This window comes from Alternaria burnsii, assembly GCF_013036055.1.
Source record: "Alternaria burnsii strain CBS107.38 chromosome Unknown 715, whole genome shotgun sequence".
NCBI classification, from domain to species: Eukaryota; Fungi; Ascomycota; class Dothideomycetes; order Pleosporales; family Pleosporaceae; genus Alternaria; species Alternaria burnsii.
The window spans coordinates 562,236-580,696 of record NW_024066116.1 but is presented as its reverse complement, the minus strand read 5'-3'; the positions used below and the strand labels follow the sequence as shown (position 1 = coordinate 580,696).

The 18,461-nt window shown below is 51.5% G+C and overlaps 5 protein-coding genes across 5 annotated transcripts; 2 read left to right on the top strand and 3 right to left on the bottom strand.

The window, feature by feature from the left end:
- Positions 1–11: 11 nt before the first annotated feature.
- Positions 12–1,741, top strand: GT037_007338 (uncharacterized protein; the record flags this gene model as incomplete). The annotated part of the gene is made up of 4 exons (XM_038932385.1): positions 12–128; positions 177–354; positions 403–471; positions 525–1,741. The coding sequence occupies 4 exons, from the start codon at positions 12–14 to the stop codon at positions 1,739–1,741; spliced, it is 1,581 nt and encodes a 526-aa protein (XP_038784873.1).
- Positions 1,742–3,662: 1,921 nt separating this feature from the next.
- GT037_007337 (uncharacterized protein) lies at positions 3,663–5,486 on the top strand (the record flags this gene model as incomplete). Its single annotated transcript, XM_038932384.1, has 1 exon — positions 3,663–5,486. One exon carries the CDS (start codon positions 3,663–3,665, stop codon positions 5,484–5,486), a length of 1,824 nt encoding a protein of 607 aa, XP_038784872.1.
- A 116-nt stretch (positions 5,487–5,602) lies between these two features.
- Positions 5,603–6,985, bottom strand: GT037_007336 (uncharacterized protein; the record flags this gene model as incomplete). The annotated part of the gene is made up of 1 exon (XM_038932383.1): positions 5,603–6,985. One exon carries the CDS (start codon positions 6,983–6,985, stop codon positions 5,603–5,605), a length of 1,383 nt encoding a protein of 460 aa, XP_038784871.1.
- Positions 6,986–7,897: 912 nt separating this feature from the next.
- On the bottom strand, positions 7,898–15,072 carry GT037_007335 (beta-ketoacyl synthase domain-containing protein; the record flags this gene model as incomplete). Its single annotated transcript, XM_038932382.1, has 4 exons — positions 7,898–8,832; positions 8,906–14,210; positions 14,302–14,579; positions 14,640–15,072. Coding segments are annotated over 4 exons (6,951 nt in total), but the record flags the coding sequence as incomplete, so codon positions are not given.
- Positions 15,073–16,278: 1,206 nt separating this feature from the next.
- Positions 16,279–17,859, bottom strand: GT037_007334 (uncharacterized protein; the record flags this gene model as incomplete). The annotated part of the gene is made up of 5 exons (XM_038932381.1): positions 16,279–17,029; positions 17,079–17,247; positions 17,303–17,346; positions 17,440–17,614; positions 17,784–17,859. The coding sequence occupies 5 exons, from the start codon at positions 17,857–17,859 to the stop codon at positions 16,279–16,281; spliced, it is 1,215 nt and encodes a 404-aa protein (XP_038784869.1).
- Positions 17,860–18,461: the final 602 nt, after the last annotated feature.

Here is an 18,461-nt window from a genome sequence, read left to right as displayed (position 1 = left end):
GATTTGCAGCCATGGACATATCATACGTTGATGTTGGAGACAAAACAGCGTCCAAGAGTATAGCCTTCCTTCTAGCCGTTTTCAGCCTTGCAGGCTACAAAATCTGGAAACGCCAGGTTAGGCGTAGAGTACGCACGTCCGAGTCATTTCGTCGTACTATTGCTGACATGGGGTAGGAAGAAGACCGATATGCAGCGCAAATGGGATGCAAAGCACCACGGAGATGGGCAGCGAAGTGGCCGGAAGGTTTAGATCTGCTTCTCAGGGTTGGGCAACACGCAAGAGCGCAGACTATCCTTCAGTTCTTCTTGGACGTAGTGGAATCCAGTGGCCCAACTCATGAGCAACAATTGCGTAAGTGTCTAGGTGGAGAATGAAGACTTTAGCACTGACGAGTCACAGTTGGAGCTCGTGGCATCAATACAGTAGAACCGCGCAACATTGAGGAGGTTCTTTCTGCGCAGTTTGAGGGTTCGTAGTCCATTTCCCTCTCGGATGCCGACATGCACTGACACTTACCGTAGACTTCAGCCTTGGACTTCGACCCAAGCATTTCGCTCCATTGATGGGAAGTGGTATCTTTACCCAAGATGGTGCAGCGTGGAGGCATTCGCGGGCACTTCTACGGCCTCAGTTTACGTCCAACCGCTATCAGAATTTTGAGGAGATGAAGAAATCGGTGGAGAGCCTCACGGATCAAATTTCTCCCAACAACGTCGTGGATCTGCAGCCGCTGTTCTTCCGTTTGACTTTCGATACAACGACGTTCCTTCTCTTTGGAAAGACACTAAGCTCTTTGCAAAGCAGCGATATCGCTGGCAAGGAATCAGAATTTGCAGCAGCTTTCAACTTAGGCCAGGACTACTTATCACATCGTGGCCGCTTGGGAGACTTGTACTGGCTTGCCAATACTCCCGAGTTCTGGCGGGCTTGCAAGACTTCGCATCGCTTCGTCGACGACGCAATTCAGGACGCACTGGATAATGCGGACAAGTCAGAGCCTGAGAAAACAGAAGGCGAGGATAAGAAGAGTTACGTGTTCATTGACGCGCTCATCCAAGAGACCCGGAACAAGAAAGAACTCCGCGATCAGTGCTTGAACGTTCTCCTGGCGGGCAGGGATACGACCGCATGTTGCCTCAGCTGGACTTTGCGCTTGCTAGCTCGACATCCTCAGGTTCTGGAGAGACTACGTAAGGAGATCGATGAAGTGGTGGGCCTTGGAGAAAATGCGCCTCAGCCAACTCGAGTGGATCTGAAGAAGATGAGATACCTCGATCTGGTTCTGAAAGAAGTACTTCGCCTCTACCCATCGGTGCCGGTAAATTCTCGCGCAGCACTCAAGACAACAACGCTTCCCGTTGGAGGAGGCGCGGATGGGCAGTCCCCAATATTAGTAAGAAAGGGCGAGGCCGTTGGTTATTGCGTGTATGCTATGCATCGCCGCACCGATATCTACGGAGAAGATGCACTCGAGTTCCGCCCGGAGAGGTGGGAAGATGGAACGTTGTTGCGCGATGTGGGTTACGGGTATCTGCCCTTCAATGGAGGACCACGAGTATGTCTAGGCCAAGAGTTCGCTCTCTTAGAAGCAGGATATACCGTGGCGAGACTGGTGCAAAAGTTCCCTTTCTTGACTGTTCCGCAAGATGATCCTGTTGTCGCGGTCGGGAAGGAAAAGCAGATCCTGACGCTAGTGGTCGCTTCGGGAGATGGATGCCGTGTGCACATGCGCTCGTAGATCAAGATAAACCTTTGTCTTATACCAGTATTTTATGTCGTCGGCCGTGATATCTCGAGGAGTCGAGCCTGACCTTAATCCTGAACGTTTGTTCGGCGACAAGGCTGTATCTAGAAAGACTCCATTTGTTCGGAATGTGGATACGAAAATGGCGGGCTTGTGAAGGAGTTGAGATGATGGCGATACAGTCGTACGTTCTCGAAGGAGAGATGAGTCTTTGGGTCGATCGGCGGACGCGATGCGCTGCTGCACAGGTTTAGAGATATGATCGCGATTCTTCGAGGATTGGAGGTATTGGAAATCTATAGCACTGGGTAGTAAGTGAGCTTGATCTTGGCCATAGTTCCCTCTGAATATCGCCAAGGGTGGGTGCGGAAGGCTAAGGTCAATCATGACAGCTTACGACGATTCAGACGTAAGTCCCGATCATCTCACTTCCTATCCGTTCTGCCAATACCCTCCAGAGTACCAGGCTCCCTCGTTCTTGTGAGAATCGCAAGCGGCTGGCCAGCTATGGGTCATGGCGATTCGAGGACGGATATGGGAGTACGGTGGTGTTCGTGGTTACGGCGATCACAACTATGCACGACCTCGCAAGCTGTTATGATACCTAGTGGCATGGTTGAGGTATTTCAGCCGGTTCATACGATGATAGGCAAGCGCGTCTGGGACAAATATGCGTCATTGTGCTGAAATGGCGTAACGCGCTCGGCCGCGAATATGGCAGTTGCAGTTGTTCAAAACGTTTTGAAAGATGTTCTGAGTACACGGTTGCGCATTACAACACGTATTTGAGATGGACTGCGAAAGAAGATATTTAGACCAAAGGGTTGACTGCAGTCTGGAGTCGCGCTTGGTGTCGGACATTAGCGCCGGCTAATGGCGCGTTCTGTGCGTGTATTGCCAAGCCTTGCACATCTTCCGCAATTCGCTGTCTCCGATGAGCCTCATTCCTTCGTCCACTTACGCCTTGCTGCAGCCACATGTAGCGGCCGTTCTTGAACCCACTCCCATTGCAGCGCAGCTACAAACATCTGCTCATGCTCACCACACGGGATGCGACCAGTCGGCCTAGGCCTCCGTAAGCTTGCCATATTCACGATGCATTGATTGCCGCGCATGCCGCTTACTGCGCATATACGTTCGTGTTCAAGCTTCGCTCCAGACGGCACGCAGGTCCTGAGCAGAGTACCCACTTGCTTCAAGCCAGTCTTGAGCGGGTTGGCCGTGAACACGTCGCGCTACATAGCCCGCATCCGAGGAAAGAAATAAGACTGCCCCGGAAATGCTTCCTCTGTTGATGGCACGTAGCTTATGATACCCCGCTTACCCTTCGCACCCTGCTACCAATCCGACCGCTTGGGTGTAATAGGAGAGCACGTTCGTAGCGGTACAGCAACCCAGCTACCGTTTTTGGGTACGATACCTGTTCTTAGTCCATGAAGGCTGGTATCGAGATATCGACAACGTATCGCAATAGTTACTCTTACACAGACTCGAAATAGGATGGCAGCACCATCTTGATCTGGGGCATCATGGAAGACCCATCGCACCGAAGGAGCCACATAACTTTGCAGCATCACGCATAGAAGGATTCACGCTTGTTGGGATTAAAACATCGTTGCGCCAATAATCATTATGTTACGACCTTCCGCCCCACGCAGCCAAGTCGATGGGTAGATGCGACTGAAGGTAGTTCGTCTTGAGTTAGCGACTGTGGGGAACCTAGACTCAGCATGGCAGCCTTCCAGGGTCCTGACGGGGTAGACGTACGATAACGGTAAGTCACCTCTGCAATCTAAACGCCCCGTTCCGCGACCGATGGGCCGGCGGGGATGTCGCTTTTCGCATTCTTTGAAGAAGCGCTGTGCCCAACTTGAGCCCGTTCTTCAATTCCATTCGAAGTTACATAGTAGCCCTCATGACTTCCAGCAATAGTAATATCTACTCAACGACCAGGTATCTGGCCCAAGAGCGGACTCAGAACGTCAAGATCCCAGGCGGCAGTCGCTCTACCACACTTTCAGGAGTCAAAGATGCCGACTTCGTCGCGATCGGCCTTGGAGGCACGAACATGCTGGCAATGCTCTGGACCATAGCCATGGGCCGCCGCGCCGTTGGTGTTGACCTCCGCGGCGATCCGTTTCTGGGGGTGCACTGGAACATCCGTCAAGATATGTATCATCAGCTGGGGCTTATCGACAAGATGATGATGGATCGGTACGGACTAGACAACCTACCGAAAAGACTAGATGGATCGCTACTAAGCTTGGCCGATCTTTTCTACCATCCAATGACCAAGTCTCGAGATATCATACCAGGAGCCATCATTGAGGGATACGAGAAGGAATTACACATGGTTGGTGAGATTCATAACATCGAATACATCGACGACCGTTGGAAACATGGCAAGCCTCATCGCACAGTCACCACTGTACCGCCGCCAAATATTCCAGAACATCCATGTCCGACCAAGATCCGGACAGATTTGCGAGAGATCCTCGATGGCCCTTCAACCTTTCAGGCCGCAGCTTTCTCGATCCAACTGCTTCTTCGTCGCTACCTCGAGGCACTCGAGAGGATTGATATCAACGCCGGCAAGATGCCCAGATGTCGTCTTTTTACCAAACACCGTGTGGTACAAGATGGAAGCGGTCTGGTCCACCTTCCTTGCGGTAGAGTCCAAATCCGGGTCGAAGAGGTCACTGAAGTCCAATATCATAACGATCTTCAGCGAATTCGCACACCGGGGAGTGACTTCATCGACCTTGGTGTACCAGAGCTCTTCAGCATTGCAACAGGTATCAACTGCCGTGAAGCGGAGCAACTAGGCTTCCAACAACACGATGTTCACGTTGACCACGGCGACGGTCAAGGCGCCAAAGTAGCACAGGCAGACTTCGTTGCTGGGCAGTTCAACATTCTTGTGGACGGACGATTACGCCGCCGCATCGCTTCGGAGTTTGACCAACATGGCAATGAGTCTTGGGTACGACAGATCACGGTTGGCCACGAAGGCGACCCGCGAGTAGCTTGGACTATTGTCGAGGTTCCTGAACACATGTCTTTGTGTCCAGTAGAACGAGGCCTCGTCAGGGCGGATACCAGTAAAGATTCCGCGGAGTACTTCGCAGCATATCAATTCTTGCTGTACGACTACTACATCTCGCAAGCTTCTCTCGTCCTCGAAATCTCACCCGACGAACTTCGCCGTGTAGCCATGGTATATGGCCCCAAACCATTCAGCCTCGTGGAGCGCATTGGTACCGACGCACGCGTCGCCACAAACGGCATCGTAGCAGGCGACTCCTTCGGCAACGGTCATTTTCTGCATTCAGCAGGCGCCATGTGCGGCATGCTCGGCCACGGCTACCGATTTCTAGAATACTGGCAACGCCGCGCTGCCTCGCACTGTGCCGAATCATCGCTCCGCCTGCTTGCAGACCGTATTAAAGCCGATACGGAAGCGCTATTGGAGGTCAGTGCAAAGGAGTTCAGTCAAGCGATCCCCAGTAACTTTGGTGCGGAGAGGGGAAGGAAAGTCGCGGCTGCTAGTGGAATTGCGGAAGGGAAGAGGGCGAAGGTCAACGCGAAGAGGGAGAGAGGGAGGAGGTGGGATCAGGCGCCGTTAAATCCGACGGATTGGAGGAGAGTGTTCATGCGAAATGGGCGGACTTGGAGCGATAAGTTGCCGAGGATTGACGAGAGACATCCAGCTTCGAGGGTGGAGAAGGCAAAACTTTGAGCTACGCAGCTCTCCAAATCCACAGCACTATCAGAATCATCGGTAGAGACAATTTCGTTTAATACATAACTTTCTCTTTGATAACATAAAATCATCTTCATCTGTGTCGTGAGTGATCAGCCTTCGTCCACAAAGTGCTCCCATTCCATCATAAACAGGCTGCTTTTATCGCAACGTTCGATATCCTCCATGCCTGCAGGTTTAGGAGATATCGGCTCTAAGGGTGACTTGGGTGACTTGGGTGACCTGCGGGGATTTCCAGCTTTCTCGAGATTGAGGAAGTTCCTTTTTGGAAAGATACATACATTGTCCCAGCGGAATATATCGAGCAACCGATCCAAGGCAATGCGCACACGACAGAATTGGGGATCCTTGTCACAGATACCAACGTTCCATCCTTCACTGTCTACATACCAACGGTATGACATGTCGTTAGGGTCACTCTTCAAACGTAGCCCACTCGGCTCTGGTATCAGAACCTCGCGCACTGCGTGAACGAACGAAACTGGGCCCATATGACGCTGTCGTATGTAATCTCCAAGTGAACTTGTCCGGAACAGTTCCCCAAACTCCTGTACTAGGTATCGGAAGCATCCATACTGTATTCGAGACGATAGGGGTGCGGTATCGGAACGGGGACGCAAATAACGAATTGATTCAGAGGAGTATGTACCAATGTGATCTCCCGCGAATGACAACATCAATCGCCGGGTAGAGGTTTGCGGTTTGGCAGCATTTTGATTGGGAGCGGGTGTAAGACTTCTTGCGACCAAAGCTGCTACGCAAATGCACAGCTCGTCTGGATGTCTGAGAATACGGAATGCCAGATCTGACAAGCGCATCTCGTAGTCAATCTCTAGCTTGTCTGATTTATGACAGATTCCTAGTAGAGCGAAAACGCGATCATGGGGTATCGAACACTGTTTGTTACGGAACCAGTACAGCAACAAGAGGAGACTCTTGCCGCGCAGAACTGCGTGTCCACCATGACTCCCAAGCGTATCGAATTGTTCGAATGGTGTCTGCCAGATGTAGACAGGAATCTGATGCATTCTCTCGCAGAAATTTCGCAGCGGAAGTGTTGTGGTGTCCAGTGATATGATGGCGCTGTTGGCTAAAATGATCTCTTGTATGACCCAAGCCCGGTTCCAATAGTCATTATGCAGAACATATCCCGTTACAAGCTGTGTCTTTCTCCGCAGATCAATAATTGCGTCGGGATTGGAATAGGTGGGAGCGAAGTCTTTCGCAAATACTTCGGCTATCTGACCAGCGTCTGGCGTCCTCCCGAGCCATATATGAACGCGCCATGCATTGGAGTAGATCTGGCCCATTTGAGCAACCTGGTGACTTCTCTCAGAGTTGTCGAATTGGTTTATACACAAGGCATCGATCCAATAGTCTTCTTGTGTGAAGTGCGACATCTGATGTTCTGTGGAGACGGCAAGTAGGAAGTCGTGCAGATTCTGACGTACGACGAACGGTTTTCCGTTCAACATGATGACTTTCAATGTGGAGGTAGACGCATCGCCCCATCGATAGGATAAGCAAGTGTATCTGGCATTGGTAGTCGTATGCGATATTTCACACCGAATATGGCCTTCTGCAGAAAGGCCACTGTTGATTCGAATGAGCCTGATCGATGGTTGTGTATGATCCAAGGGCTCATGCTGGAAAGCAGTAGGGTCGCTTGACGGCAGTGAAGTCGCCATTATGCCCTCGGAAGTTGACTTAGCGTACGACGATATGTCGCATGTTTGCGAAAGCTGATCTTAAAGCGTCAGCTCTCTGATAACTTCATCAGTGTGTCGAAAACGTCGCAATCTTGCACGAAAGGTGTTAGGAGGTGCTGAGGAGCAGTAAACGAGGCTAAAGATCGATATGTGCTGCCCAAAGGAATGCACACTACAAGCGGCAATCGATCCCAGCTGCGCGTTACCTAAGCAACACAGAACTACTAAATGATAGTTAGAGTGATTAAGATGAGCCAAGTAAAGTGAAGGTACGAAACTCTGCAGGCGTGGACGCAGCTGAGTCTGGAAAGCGGGGCTCTCCATGCGGGTCAAGGCGATCAGGCTCGTGCGAGGAACCCCCAAACTCAAACGCGAGACACGCTCTGACGCGCCAATGTCGAAGCATGGCGTCTTGATCTCGTCCAGATTACTCCACATCTCACTCTTTTGTTTATCGCAACAACTCGATCAAAATTGTAACTATGAAATAGAATGCTCTCTTGTCCTCACATCGTTCCGTCCTCGTCTTGCGTCTCCCCTCGATGACGATCGCGACCACAGTTCTACATCATCGCGACGCTCTATGCCTGCGCGTACTTTGACGATACTGTCGCCGCCCTACAACCTCGACATTATTCGACGATACCACTAGTTGGCGCTACATGACACATGCGCCGATCATTCCGCGCCTCTTCCAATTCTGTTAAACACGAAAGCATATCCTTCGAGCACTGCTTCCCACCTCTTCCCCGTCGGATCTCCATACATGTCGAACAAATGGGGTTGGTCTTGCACCAATGTCAGTCCGGACTCGATTCCCGCCGCGTGTAGCGCATCCGCCGTCCGTTTCGCCTGCTGCCAGGGGATGAGGTCGTCCTTGGTTCCGAAGACGATGTGCGTTGGCGACTTGTAGTTACCCCGGATAATCTGAGCGTACGGACTCCCGCGTACGACCTCGTCATTCGACGGCTGCGCCATATTGTGCCACGTTGCATCCTCAGTCCGCCCAGCGTGCTTTGCACAAGGCAGGCCGCGGAACAGCACAGGAAGCGTCTGGCCGTGCCAGTTCATGTGCAAGACGATGCGGCTTCGCGCATCTTTCGGAGCTATCCAGCCAGCCATGGCCACCATCCTGGACGGGACGTTATACGCAGTGATGGGCGCGGGGTACACACCTTCGAGAAGGTCTAACCTTTCTTCGACATAGGCGTTTGTGTGGTCAGGGACATTTGGCCGGGCCCAAAACTCGTCTTCGTAGTCGGTCGGGCAGTAGAAGACGAGAATTGCATCTGGGGCCGGCAAGCCTCGCGGTACGGACGTCCATGCTAGCGACATGGCGACAGTGCCTCCGGTGGACCAGCCGACAACTACTACTCGAGACGCATCCAGTCGGATCGATGTGCTGCTAAGGTTCAGAGTTGGGAGGACACATCGGGCCCAGGCGTAGGCGTCGAGGGCGTCCACGAGCGGGCCTTCGAGGAGCGTGGTCTCGGGACAAAGCCGATAGTCGATGGCCACAGGAAGCACGCCATGGTCGAGTAGAAGCTGCGTTTGACGCGGACGCACATCCTTTCGCGAGAGCATCACGTGTCCACCCCCGTGTATCATTAGGCCTGAGTCCACGGGGTCAGCTGCGGAGCCACCAGTGGCAGGGTAGACAGTGAAGGAAGACACATCATTGCGTACCGATTGGCCATGTCTCGTGTGCAGATGCCTGCGCAGGCGAAGGATAGTGAATGTCAGCTCTCAAAGGCAATTTGTTATCCGTGTGGCCAAAGACAACTGTCTCGATGCCGCTTCTCCGGTCTTGGGGGATGCTTTGGTAGTGACTAGGATCGGCAACAGGCTGCTTGAAACCGGTAATGATCCTGACCGTCTCCGATTCACGCGTCGAACCGCCCGTCCAGGAGACGTGGGAGAAGCCGCTGGCGCGCATGCTCCCTGCCCATGACTCTGGCGTAGCCAGTACGTAGCGACGGCCATCTTCAAATGCCCACCACCCGTCGAGCAGGCCGAAGACGAGGTCAAACCAGAGAATGCGGGTGGTGAACTCTACCAGCGAGACAAAACCGTGTGGTTTGAGGAGCTTGTTGATATGAGAAAGCGACGAAGATAGGTTCTTGGTGGCATGAATGCAATTTGTCGACAGCACAATGTCAAATTGACCTTGCAGATCCATCGGCGGCTCCCTCTCGATGTCCAATGTGGCGTACTTCATCGTGGTCCCGTACTTCGCGAATTTTCGCTTCCCAGCAGAGACAAGAGATGAGGAAATGTCCGTGAATGTGTATTCGAAAGGTATGCCACGTTGCACGAGTGCTTCCACAACCCATTTTGTCGTCGACCCCGTGCCTGCGCCGAGCTCTAGAATCTGGAACTTACCATCTAGACTAGGTGAAAACGAGCTCAGGCTCTGGTCCAAAAACATGGTGAGAAGCCGAGACATGGTGATGTACATTGGACTTGCGCTGTACACGTTCTCCAAAGTGGTTCGATTCGCTTTGTTTCCATACAGTAAAGCTAATGGATCTTTCTGCCCTCGCAAAAGTGCGGCAAGCTCTGCGCCACAGATGTTAATGAGTTTGTGTTCGTCCGCATGCTGAGGGAATTCCTCTAAGATAGTGTGGAAGAGCGCTTTGGAAGGTAGACCTTCGATTGGTACCTCTGAGCGAACGTAGTGCATGCCGTCGTAGTCAGCGAGCCTCCCCTCTCGTAGGATATCGTTTAATGCACTGGCGAGTTGTTTATGTCTGGGAAGCACGTCGAGTTGAGGTATCTCATCCCCAGATTGCAGCCGCTTCAGATCAATGCCGAGGTCAGCAAAGGCTTCGACAGTGTAAGCCACAATCAGCTCCATTTGCTTCGGGTAAACGTTTTCGTAAAACCCAGCGAACTCGTACTCCAGTGCGAGATGGTCAAACTGTGTCTTGATCTGCTCGAATGCATCCTGTGAGCGTATCAGAGGGGAATGCAACGTGTCTTTGATCCCAGCTACATTTTCCTTGTCGAAATTGGTGGACCTGTCCGTCGCCGGCGTCGTGAAGCCAGACGACCGCGTACGCTCCGAGCTACTGACATTCGAGGACGTTGTAGGGCTGGCACTGCTGTCTACGCTGATCGCCCCACTAACAGCCCGCACGAAGAGGTCGATGAGGTCGCCATAAGTGCTCTCCGTGGTGAGTTGCGCAAGATCGATAGAGAGATCGAAGATCTGCTGCATGTCGCTCATAAGCTCCATGCACAGCAGAGAGTCGAGCCCATAATCAACGAGAGCCTCTGAGCGTTTGAAGCTGTGCGCTGGGCAGTCGAGATGTTCACCTAGGAGTTGCGCAAGACGTGATATCATCTGCTGCAAGTCCGAGTTTTCCGCTACAGTACTGGTCTCAGGCTCCATGTGTGAGTTAGGAGGTATCGCGTAGGCTGGCTCGAGTTCTTGACTGCCGGTCGCTTTGGCGACTGAAGGGTCAATAGGAGAAATCTGCTGTTTAACTGCAGGTGCAGCGCTTACATCTCGCCTATCGACATAGTCACGCAGCGACGCAAACGTCAGGAGATCTTGAAGATGATCCTGGGGTATCGAGATGCCGAAGACGTCAAATACTTCGGATACAATTTCAGTGGCCATTAAAGAGTCAATGCCCAGGTCCTCAAGCTGCACATCTCCTTCAAATTGATCTGCAGGCACGTCCGTGATTCTGCTGAGCATATTTCGAAGTCGTGCCTCCACGCCAGTCCTTTGTAGCTGTGGGACGACATGACTTCTTAGTACAGGCGCCCGCGGTGTCGTTTGGGCAGTGTCTTCACTGAGACGTGGCGTAGATTCCTCAGCCACAGGATCACGATATTGCGCCACAGCAGGAGATACAAGTGGAGGCTGACGAGCTGCAGCAACGACGTTTGTGTAAGTTCCAGCCTTGGTAACAGCTGGAGCGGGTCTAGAAGGGACTGCGGCAGCTATCGCACCGTCGTGCACGTTGGTGCGGAACAATACCTTCGACAAGGACGAAATGCGGACCCTTGTAAAGGCAGCGCCGAAGACGACAAACACCAGCTGTCCTGTGATATGATTTCTAACGAATATGTCATTGCTGCATTCCCTCTCACCAGAAGGTGTGGACATCGCAAGGACATCCCAGCCGTCGCCACCGCTGAGAGCGAAATCCTGTGACATCTGAACTCGATCAACGTGGGTGCAAACAAAGACTTCGTCTGATGGACATGGCGCCAAGCAATTCGCGTAAATGCCGGGCACCTGCAGGAAGTTGTCGATCGCCACTGGGTTCGTCGCAAGACTGCCAAAGACAGCGGGCTGGTCTTCTGGCAGAGAGACATGTGCAGAAACGACACCTGCATTGCTCGTAACTTTGCGCACCCCCTTGTAGAAGTCATGATACTGGACAACACGAGAGAATATCTTGTATACGAGGCTCCCATGAACAGCCTCTCCAATCCGGGACGCCTCGTGCTCATCGAAATCGTGATATCGAAGAAGCTTGGCCAAGCGATTGAACTCGGCGACGTGCGACTTATCATCGACCAAAGCAAGCTCAACCTTGCCGACAGCATGCGTAGAGATATGATCTGCTTCTGTTGGAGACACACCACGGCTATGTGCCTGGAAAGTGAAGCTGTACTCGTTGCTACCCTGGTATGTTTGCTTGAGGATGAGTTTGATCATCTTGTCATGACTTGCGCCTAATGCAGAGGTGATTTCCAGGCCGTCTACGCGAGCCTGTTGAGCGTTTTGTAGGCCACGAAGGCTTGCAATCTCTCTTGCTGCACGAGTAGCCAACTCGATGTACAGAGGGGCGGGACAAAGAGGTTCAGCTAACACTGCATGACCTGCAAGCATCGTTGACCATTCAGGAGCACGCGGGTCAATAGTAAAAACACTGAACTTCTTTTCAGCATCCTGGAATCCTGAGAACGTGATGAAGACAGGATCTGGCTCCACTACAAGCTCTGGAACAGGGGACGATACTGTCGCAGGTGCGACGCGTCCGGGCTCCCGCATAGCATCGAGGTTGAAGTCCAGCCAGTGGCGAGTCTTCTCGAATTGGTATGGAGGTAAGCTCGTACGGCGATATGACCCGGCCTGAGCGCGATGAAAAGGCCAAAATTGAACGTTATGCCCATTCTTCCAGAGCTTGGTCGAAGTATCTGCCATCATTCCCATGGCGTCATTTCGGCCAAGGTTGATTGGGCAGTACAGGTGGTCCGCCGTCATTGAGGCAGCGCGCCGGACCATACCCGTTATAGATGAATTTGAACCGGCTTCTATCCATGTAGCGCGTCCGAGGTCCGCTTCGATACGCTTGACGGCTTCTCCAAAATATACTGGCGTGCGGGCGTGGTCAGCGATGAGCCTTGCGGTGGCTATGCTCCATGTCCCACCCCTAGAGCACGTTTCGATAGGTATTACTGGCTCCCTGAAAGTCATGCTGTTCGCTAGCTCTTCTAGTCCAGAAAGAATCGGATCGCAAAAGCGCGAGTGGAAACCATGGGATACGTTGAGCACCGTGTGTTTGGTTCTGTTTCGCACGAGGATAGCGACGAGAGTCTCAACAGCAGCAGCAGATCCAACAACGACATGGCTTTCGGGTCCGTTGAAGCATGCTATCTCCAATTCAGGAGCTGTGGGGTCATGGCGACGGACAGAAGCAATTAGTGCCTTCGTCTCGCTAGCGTCAGCCTCCAAAGCGATCATTGAACCACGTTCTTGACCCCATCTGTCTCTCATCAGGACGGCGCGGCCGTATACCAATCTCATGCCGTCTAGAAGTGATAGAACACCACCTACGGTTAAAGCGACGAGCTGGCCAAAAGAATGTCCGATGATTCGATCGATCTGAAGGCCACAAGCGATCCAAGACTGCGCACAGGCATAATGCAACGCGAATTGCATACACTGGAGTCCAACCACATCGTCCTGAGAGCTAGTGTCGAAGATAGCTGGATAAAGCCCCTTTCCATATCCGAAAGTCTTCAGTAAGCTGTCACATTCGTCGAGGTATCTACGCAACAGGATGGAAGAGTCGTAAACCTCTTTCCTGAGGCCTATTGACCGCGTTGTTTGGCCACCAAAGGCTAACACAACAGGCCGTCTCTTGCCGATCTCGTATTTTGACGAATCTGATGTGGCGTTTGCGAGGAGGTTATCAAGCTCGGACAAGCTCGTCACGGTGTGGGCGAAGATATATGGCAACGCGCGATTCTGCCGGTCAGCCAAGTTGAAAGCAATATCTGCAATCTGAACATCCTTCTCTCGCTCTGATAAAAACCTTCTTAACCTTTCGCAATTGGCAGCAATACTTTCCTTGCTGTTTCCGGACACGACGATGGGGTAACCTGGCAGGGACTGATTTCCCGCGCTTCCAGCAGTCAAGGACGGTGCTTCTCTGAGCACAATGGCAGCAATACTGCCAGCAGCCCCATAGTTGTTCACACACGATATGAGTGTGTCCGCTGCCCAATATTGCGTCTGTGTCGGGATTACAAATTGACCCTTGGAGAGATCGATCTTAGTATTTGGCGTCGAGTAATTTGCTTGCCCAGGAATTTGTCTCTTTTGCATCATCAACAACGTCTTGATGAGGCTAGCAACCCCAGAAGTACTTTCCGTGTGACCAATATTACTCTTGACAGAGCCTACATAGAGGGGTTGTTTCCGTTGTTTGCTGGCGAAGGTTGCCCTGAGAGCATCGAACTCGATAACATCGCCGATCGGTGTGCCGGTTCCGTGAGCCTCAAGATATGTGACATCCTCTGCAGCCACACCGGCCATTCTCAGCACTTGTCGGTACAGTGCGGTATGTGATGGGCTGTAGGGGACAGTGATCGGTACTTTGTTGCTACTTTGCTTGACGGATGTAGCAAGTATAGTGCCAAAGATATGGTCGCCATCATGGATGGCTTGTGAAAGTTTCTTCAAAACGACTAACCCGATACCTTCGCCTCGACAGTAGCCATCGGCACGCGCATCGAAGGACTTCTACACGTGCACCAAGCAAGTCAGTACAGCTCGATGTGAGATGTGCGGGTGTGAATCCTGGCTTCGTATTTTCTCTATGGGCTATACGTACGGTAGGACCAGTGGGACTTAGGAACGAGGCGGCAGCTAAGTTCTGGAAGAAATGCGGGCTTGTCAGAAGAGAGACCCCTCCCGCAAGTGCGCTCGTGCAGTCCCCATGAGCAATTGCTTTGCATGCAGCATCGATGGCAACTGCGGACGACGAGCATGCGGTGTCATATGTGATCGATGGGCCGGTCAAACCGAAGAAGTGACTGACACGGCCGGTAAGGAACGCACGTAATGTGCCCAAGGTTGAGAAAGCGTTGGCAGGGTGACTGGCAACATTGTCTAATTGTAGGCGACGAAGTCAGTCCAGACATGTTGTCACGGTACGCAGAAGAGGCTTACCATTGTAGTCCGATGCGCAGACTCCCACAAAACAACCTACATCCAAATCCTGCTCTCTAGGTCCGAAGAAACCTGCGGATTCTAAAGCTTGGTAGGCGACTTCTAGCAGCAGTCTTTGTTGCGGGTCCATGGAAGCGGCCTCGCGGCCAGATTTCTTGAAAAAGCGGTTGTCGAAACTTTCAATGTCATCAATATAGTTGCCGGAGAACACAGATCTATCTGTACTTCTCCCATGTTCATGTGAGGGGAAACGTCCCTTGGGTGGCTCGGTGACCATTGATCTTCCAGCGTCCAAGAGGTTCCAGTACTCTTCGATAGAATCAGCACCGGGAAACTTGCACCCCATGCCGACGATGGCGATACCATTAAGGTCTGGATTCTGTGCCATGACTCTTGAAACCCGGTGTAGAGCAGTCAGACTGAAAGCGTCGAGCTAGTGATATAGACGGCGGAGATGCACTAGAAGCAAATATTCGTGCTGAGAATGGTCGATAAGTCTCCCGTCACTTCGAGGTCGCGCAAGGCAAGGGTGTACTTCTTTCTAACATTCTAGTCCGACAGAGTTTTCACTCGATCCGTTATAGTATAGTTGCATGGATCTGGCTTTCAAGCTACACAAGCTGGAGTGACATAACTCGGGTCCAAGGTTGCGGCGGACGTTGAGCCGAAAGCTACACCGCGGGGCGGCTGGAACAACTGCAGGCATCCGATGCAATAGGCCATGCCATGCTCTCTTCCTTGCGCATTGAAATCGGCAAGACCGCACGCTACCTTTTTGTATCATGTACCGAACGGAGAATGCGCTCGCTATCGAAGGCTAATCCGATCTTTGCCTGGTTTCACTCCGCTCGTATTTTCTCCAAACAATTCGCGTACTGTTCATATTCCGATCGTCTACATCTAGCATGCCTACTAAATACACTGTTGATCATCACACAACTCTGACTAGGTGGTCATGGTTGGCTCAGTTCTTCCGATTTATCCCACCTGGGTATCATCTTCCGGTATAGTTTCGTGCTCCGGAATACATGCTGAGAACTGGAGCGCTAGCATCGATATCAAACATTGCATGACACCGTGCTTCGATATTGTGCAATGCAAATGAATGCATGTAATCACCCCAAGTAATATGAGTCGAGATGCAGCTCTCTACTTTGAACGTGAGAAGATCTAGGCAACACATCAAGGACGCCTGGAACAATCGTTATCGGCACTAAGCCTGTCTTATAAGCGAACTCAGGTCCCTGCTGATTATGCAGCTCATACATGGCTTTCCTATCTTGGACGGTCTGGTATATGCACAGCTCATTGATTGAGTCAATCATGATACATGTGCAGCCATCCCAAGCCTCACTCAGGGAATATCATTCGCACTGAACTTCTACAGGGTATCACGACAGTTCGTCCGCGAGCTTCCTGTCTCCAGGTCCTTTACTACTGCGAAACGCGGCAATTATCTAATATCAAGAACAAGTGATATATCGTAAGTCATGATATTGGCGTATATGATTCTTTGATCTTCTAATGATGCCGCTTCGCATGTGTGATTTTGCATCCATATCGTTTCTTTGTAAACCGAAACTTTCCCCCAGTCATTACCAACAATCCTAGGAGTGTAAAGATACATGATGAGTTAAACTCACTCCAGATGCAGTCGTATCACCAAGCTGTCGTTATATTTCAAAATGCTGGAAGTTATATCCTGCGCAACTTCTGTATCCACATGCTTCAGACTTATAGTGACATGGCCCTTCTTTTCTGGCACGGTGGTCGGAAAGAAACCATGCTGTGGAGAGTCCAGCACGAACGGTAGATGGCCTCCAGCATCATCGAATGTCCCGTGGTGATTACGAAAAGCCTTCGCTGTGTCCATTGCGCAGTCTTCTAAAGCGCTAGAATCTATTTCTTGCAAAGGCAGAACTGACGAAGTTGCGAAACCAGAATGCAGGTATGATGGTGTCGAAATTGTTGCGTCAATTGTATGGTCACAGTTGGAGGAATTGACCGTGTCTGGTGTGGTGGGTAGGTGGTGTTCATCAAAGACCAGAGGATGAGCTGTAAAGTCTGGCCATGTCCACACGGAGTTCGTACTTGAGGGCTGATCAATCTCGATATCTTCGATAGTGTGGGGGGTATCTCTGGTACTTGATCCGGACGGAAACTCTGTTCCAGCTCTTTCTCCAATCGAGGGATGTGGCGTTTCGACTTTGCTATCGACGTTCATGCCAGAAACATCGTCTTCTCCGTGTTCTTCACTAAAGCCTAACTCACTCTCGTATTGGACGTTACTCCCAGATCTCTGCTGCATAGCTTCCTCAATGTCGTTTGAGCTGCTACGCGTATCTTGCCTTGAATCTCGGTTCCTGCCGCGGCGTGTCAGTGCAACACTCCTACATGCTTTTAGCGAAGAACCCTGGTAAGTCAGATAGTGCAGCTGACCGATTTCTGATATCGTGGCTGGATCTACCATGAAACTCCAGAAGCCCTATCTGTTTCCAGTTATTTCCATGTTTTTCGATGGCGTCCAATAGTTTTCGATCCTCTTCCGTCGTCCAAGGCCCGTGTTTACACCCAGGACCAAGGACGTGCTGCCACCGTTTAGCACATTCTGAATCAGTTCATTAGTCACTATAGATCCGAAACAGTGTATTGAGTCTACTCACGGTCTGCGTTTCGCGTCCGCACACTCTTTGATACTAATGCCCATCTAGTATCTGTCAGCATAGTGAGCTTCAAGCAGGATGTATGAAAGAGCATCGAGTATCAGAGAGCCCACAGATTCGGAAACTAGGGAACGCACTTTGCGCCTTGATTTTCGACTGCCTTTTGCAGCTTCTCGTCTTCAACCCGCGTCCACGCCCCTTTGTTGATACCGGCTTGTACTTTGCTCCATCGCTTCCGGCAATCCTTGTTAGTACGTCCTGGCAATAGAACTGCAACTTCATTCCATCTAAAGGCTTGACCGTTGTCTGCTTCTGCTAGAATTAGTATCAATTTTTGTGCACACATCTGCAACAATGCGGCGAATCGTCCATGATGCAACAGACTCGCCCAGCAGGAGAAATCTCACGTCAATACCTCGTCGTTGCAATCATCTCGTATGAGGTGGCAGTACGAGATACTGGAGGAGAATCGTTCAATTACCTTGGAGTTGTACACGAGCTCGGAGGACATCGTCTTCCTCCTCTGTCCACCATCGTCGTTCTCGCTCTGCAGTCATTCGGATCACGTGACAGAATAGACCCCTCTGAGGCTGAGTTCAAAACGGTGAGCTGGTGGGTGTAGCTTGGATGAGGCCCGAGTTGGTGTAGTAATAAAAGAGCATTTGCTCTTGAGCCGTGTAAGACACGGGACCTGAGTTCGCCTCTTCCATTGTCCTATTCTGTGTCTTAAGAACATCTGGATGGCCTAATGCGTGGGTGCGCCGTTGTGTCCTGGAAGCCGCCAATAAAATGTAAGGCATAAGGATAGATTTAATTAAATCAGGCTTGACATGGCTTGACTAGCAGGCCAGTGCCGTTCTACCGGGACGTTAGATTAGCCGTTCGGGGCGGCTCGTACCCGTCCTACAACGTTCTTAGGTATTCAGCTGCAGTGAGGTTCAGCTGCAGTAAGGCTCAGCTGCAGTAAGCTGACAGCTTATCTATGTACCTTGTCCCACAAATTTCGCTGCCCGAAACTACCTAGGTGGACTCAGGGCCTTTGTATGGTAAACTTTGGTGGAGATAGGTATCATCTCGCGAGATCGCGCATTGCGCCATCGTTGGGCGATCAAAGTCTGCAGGGTAAAGCTCGACGAACTCGACAGTATTGTTTGTATTT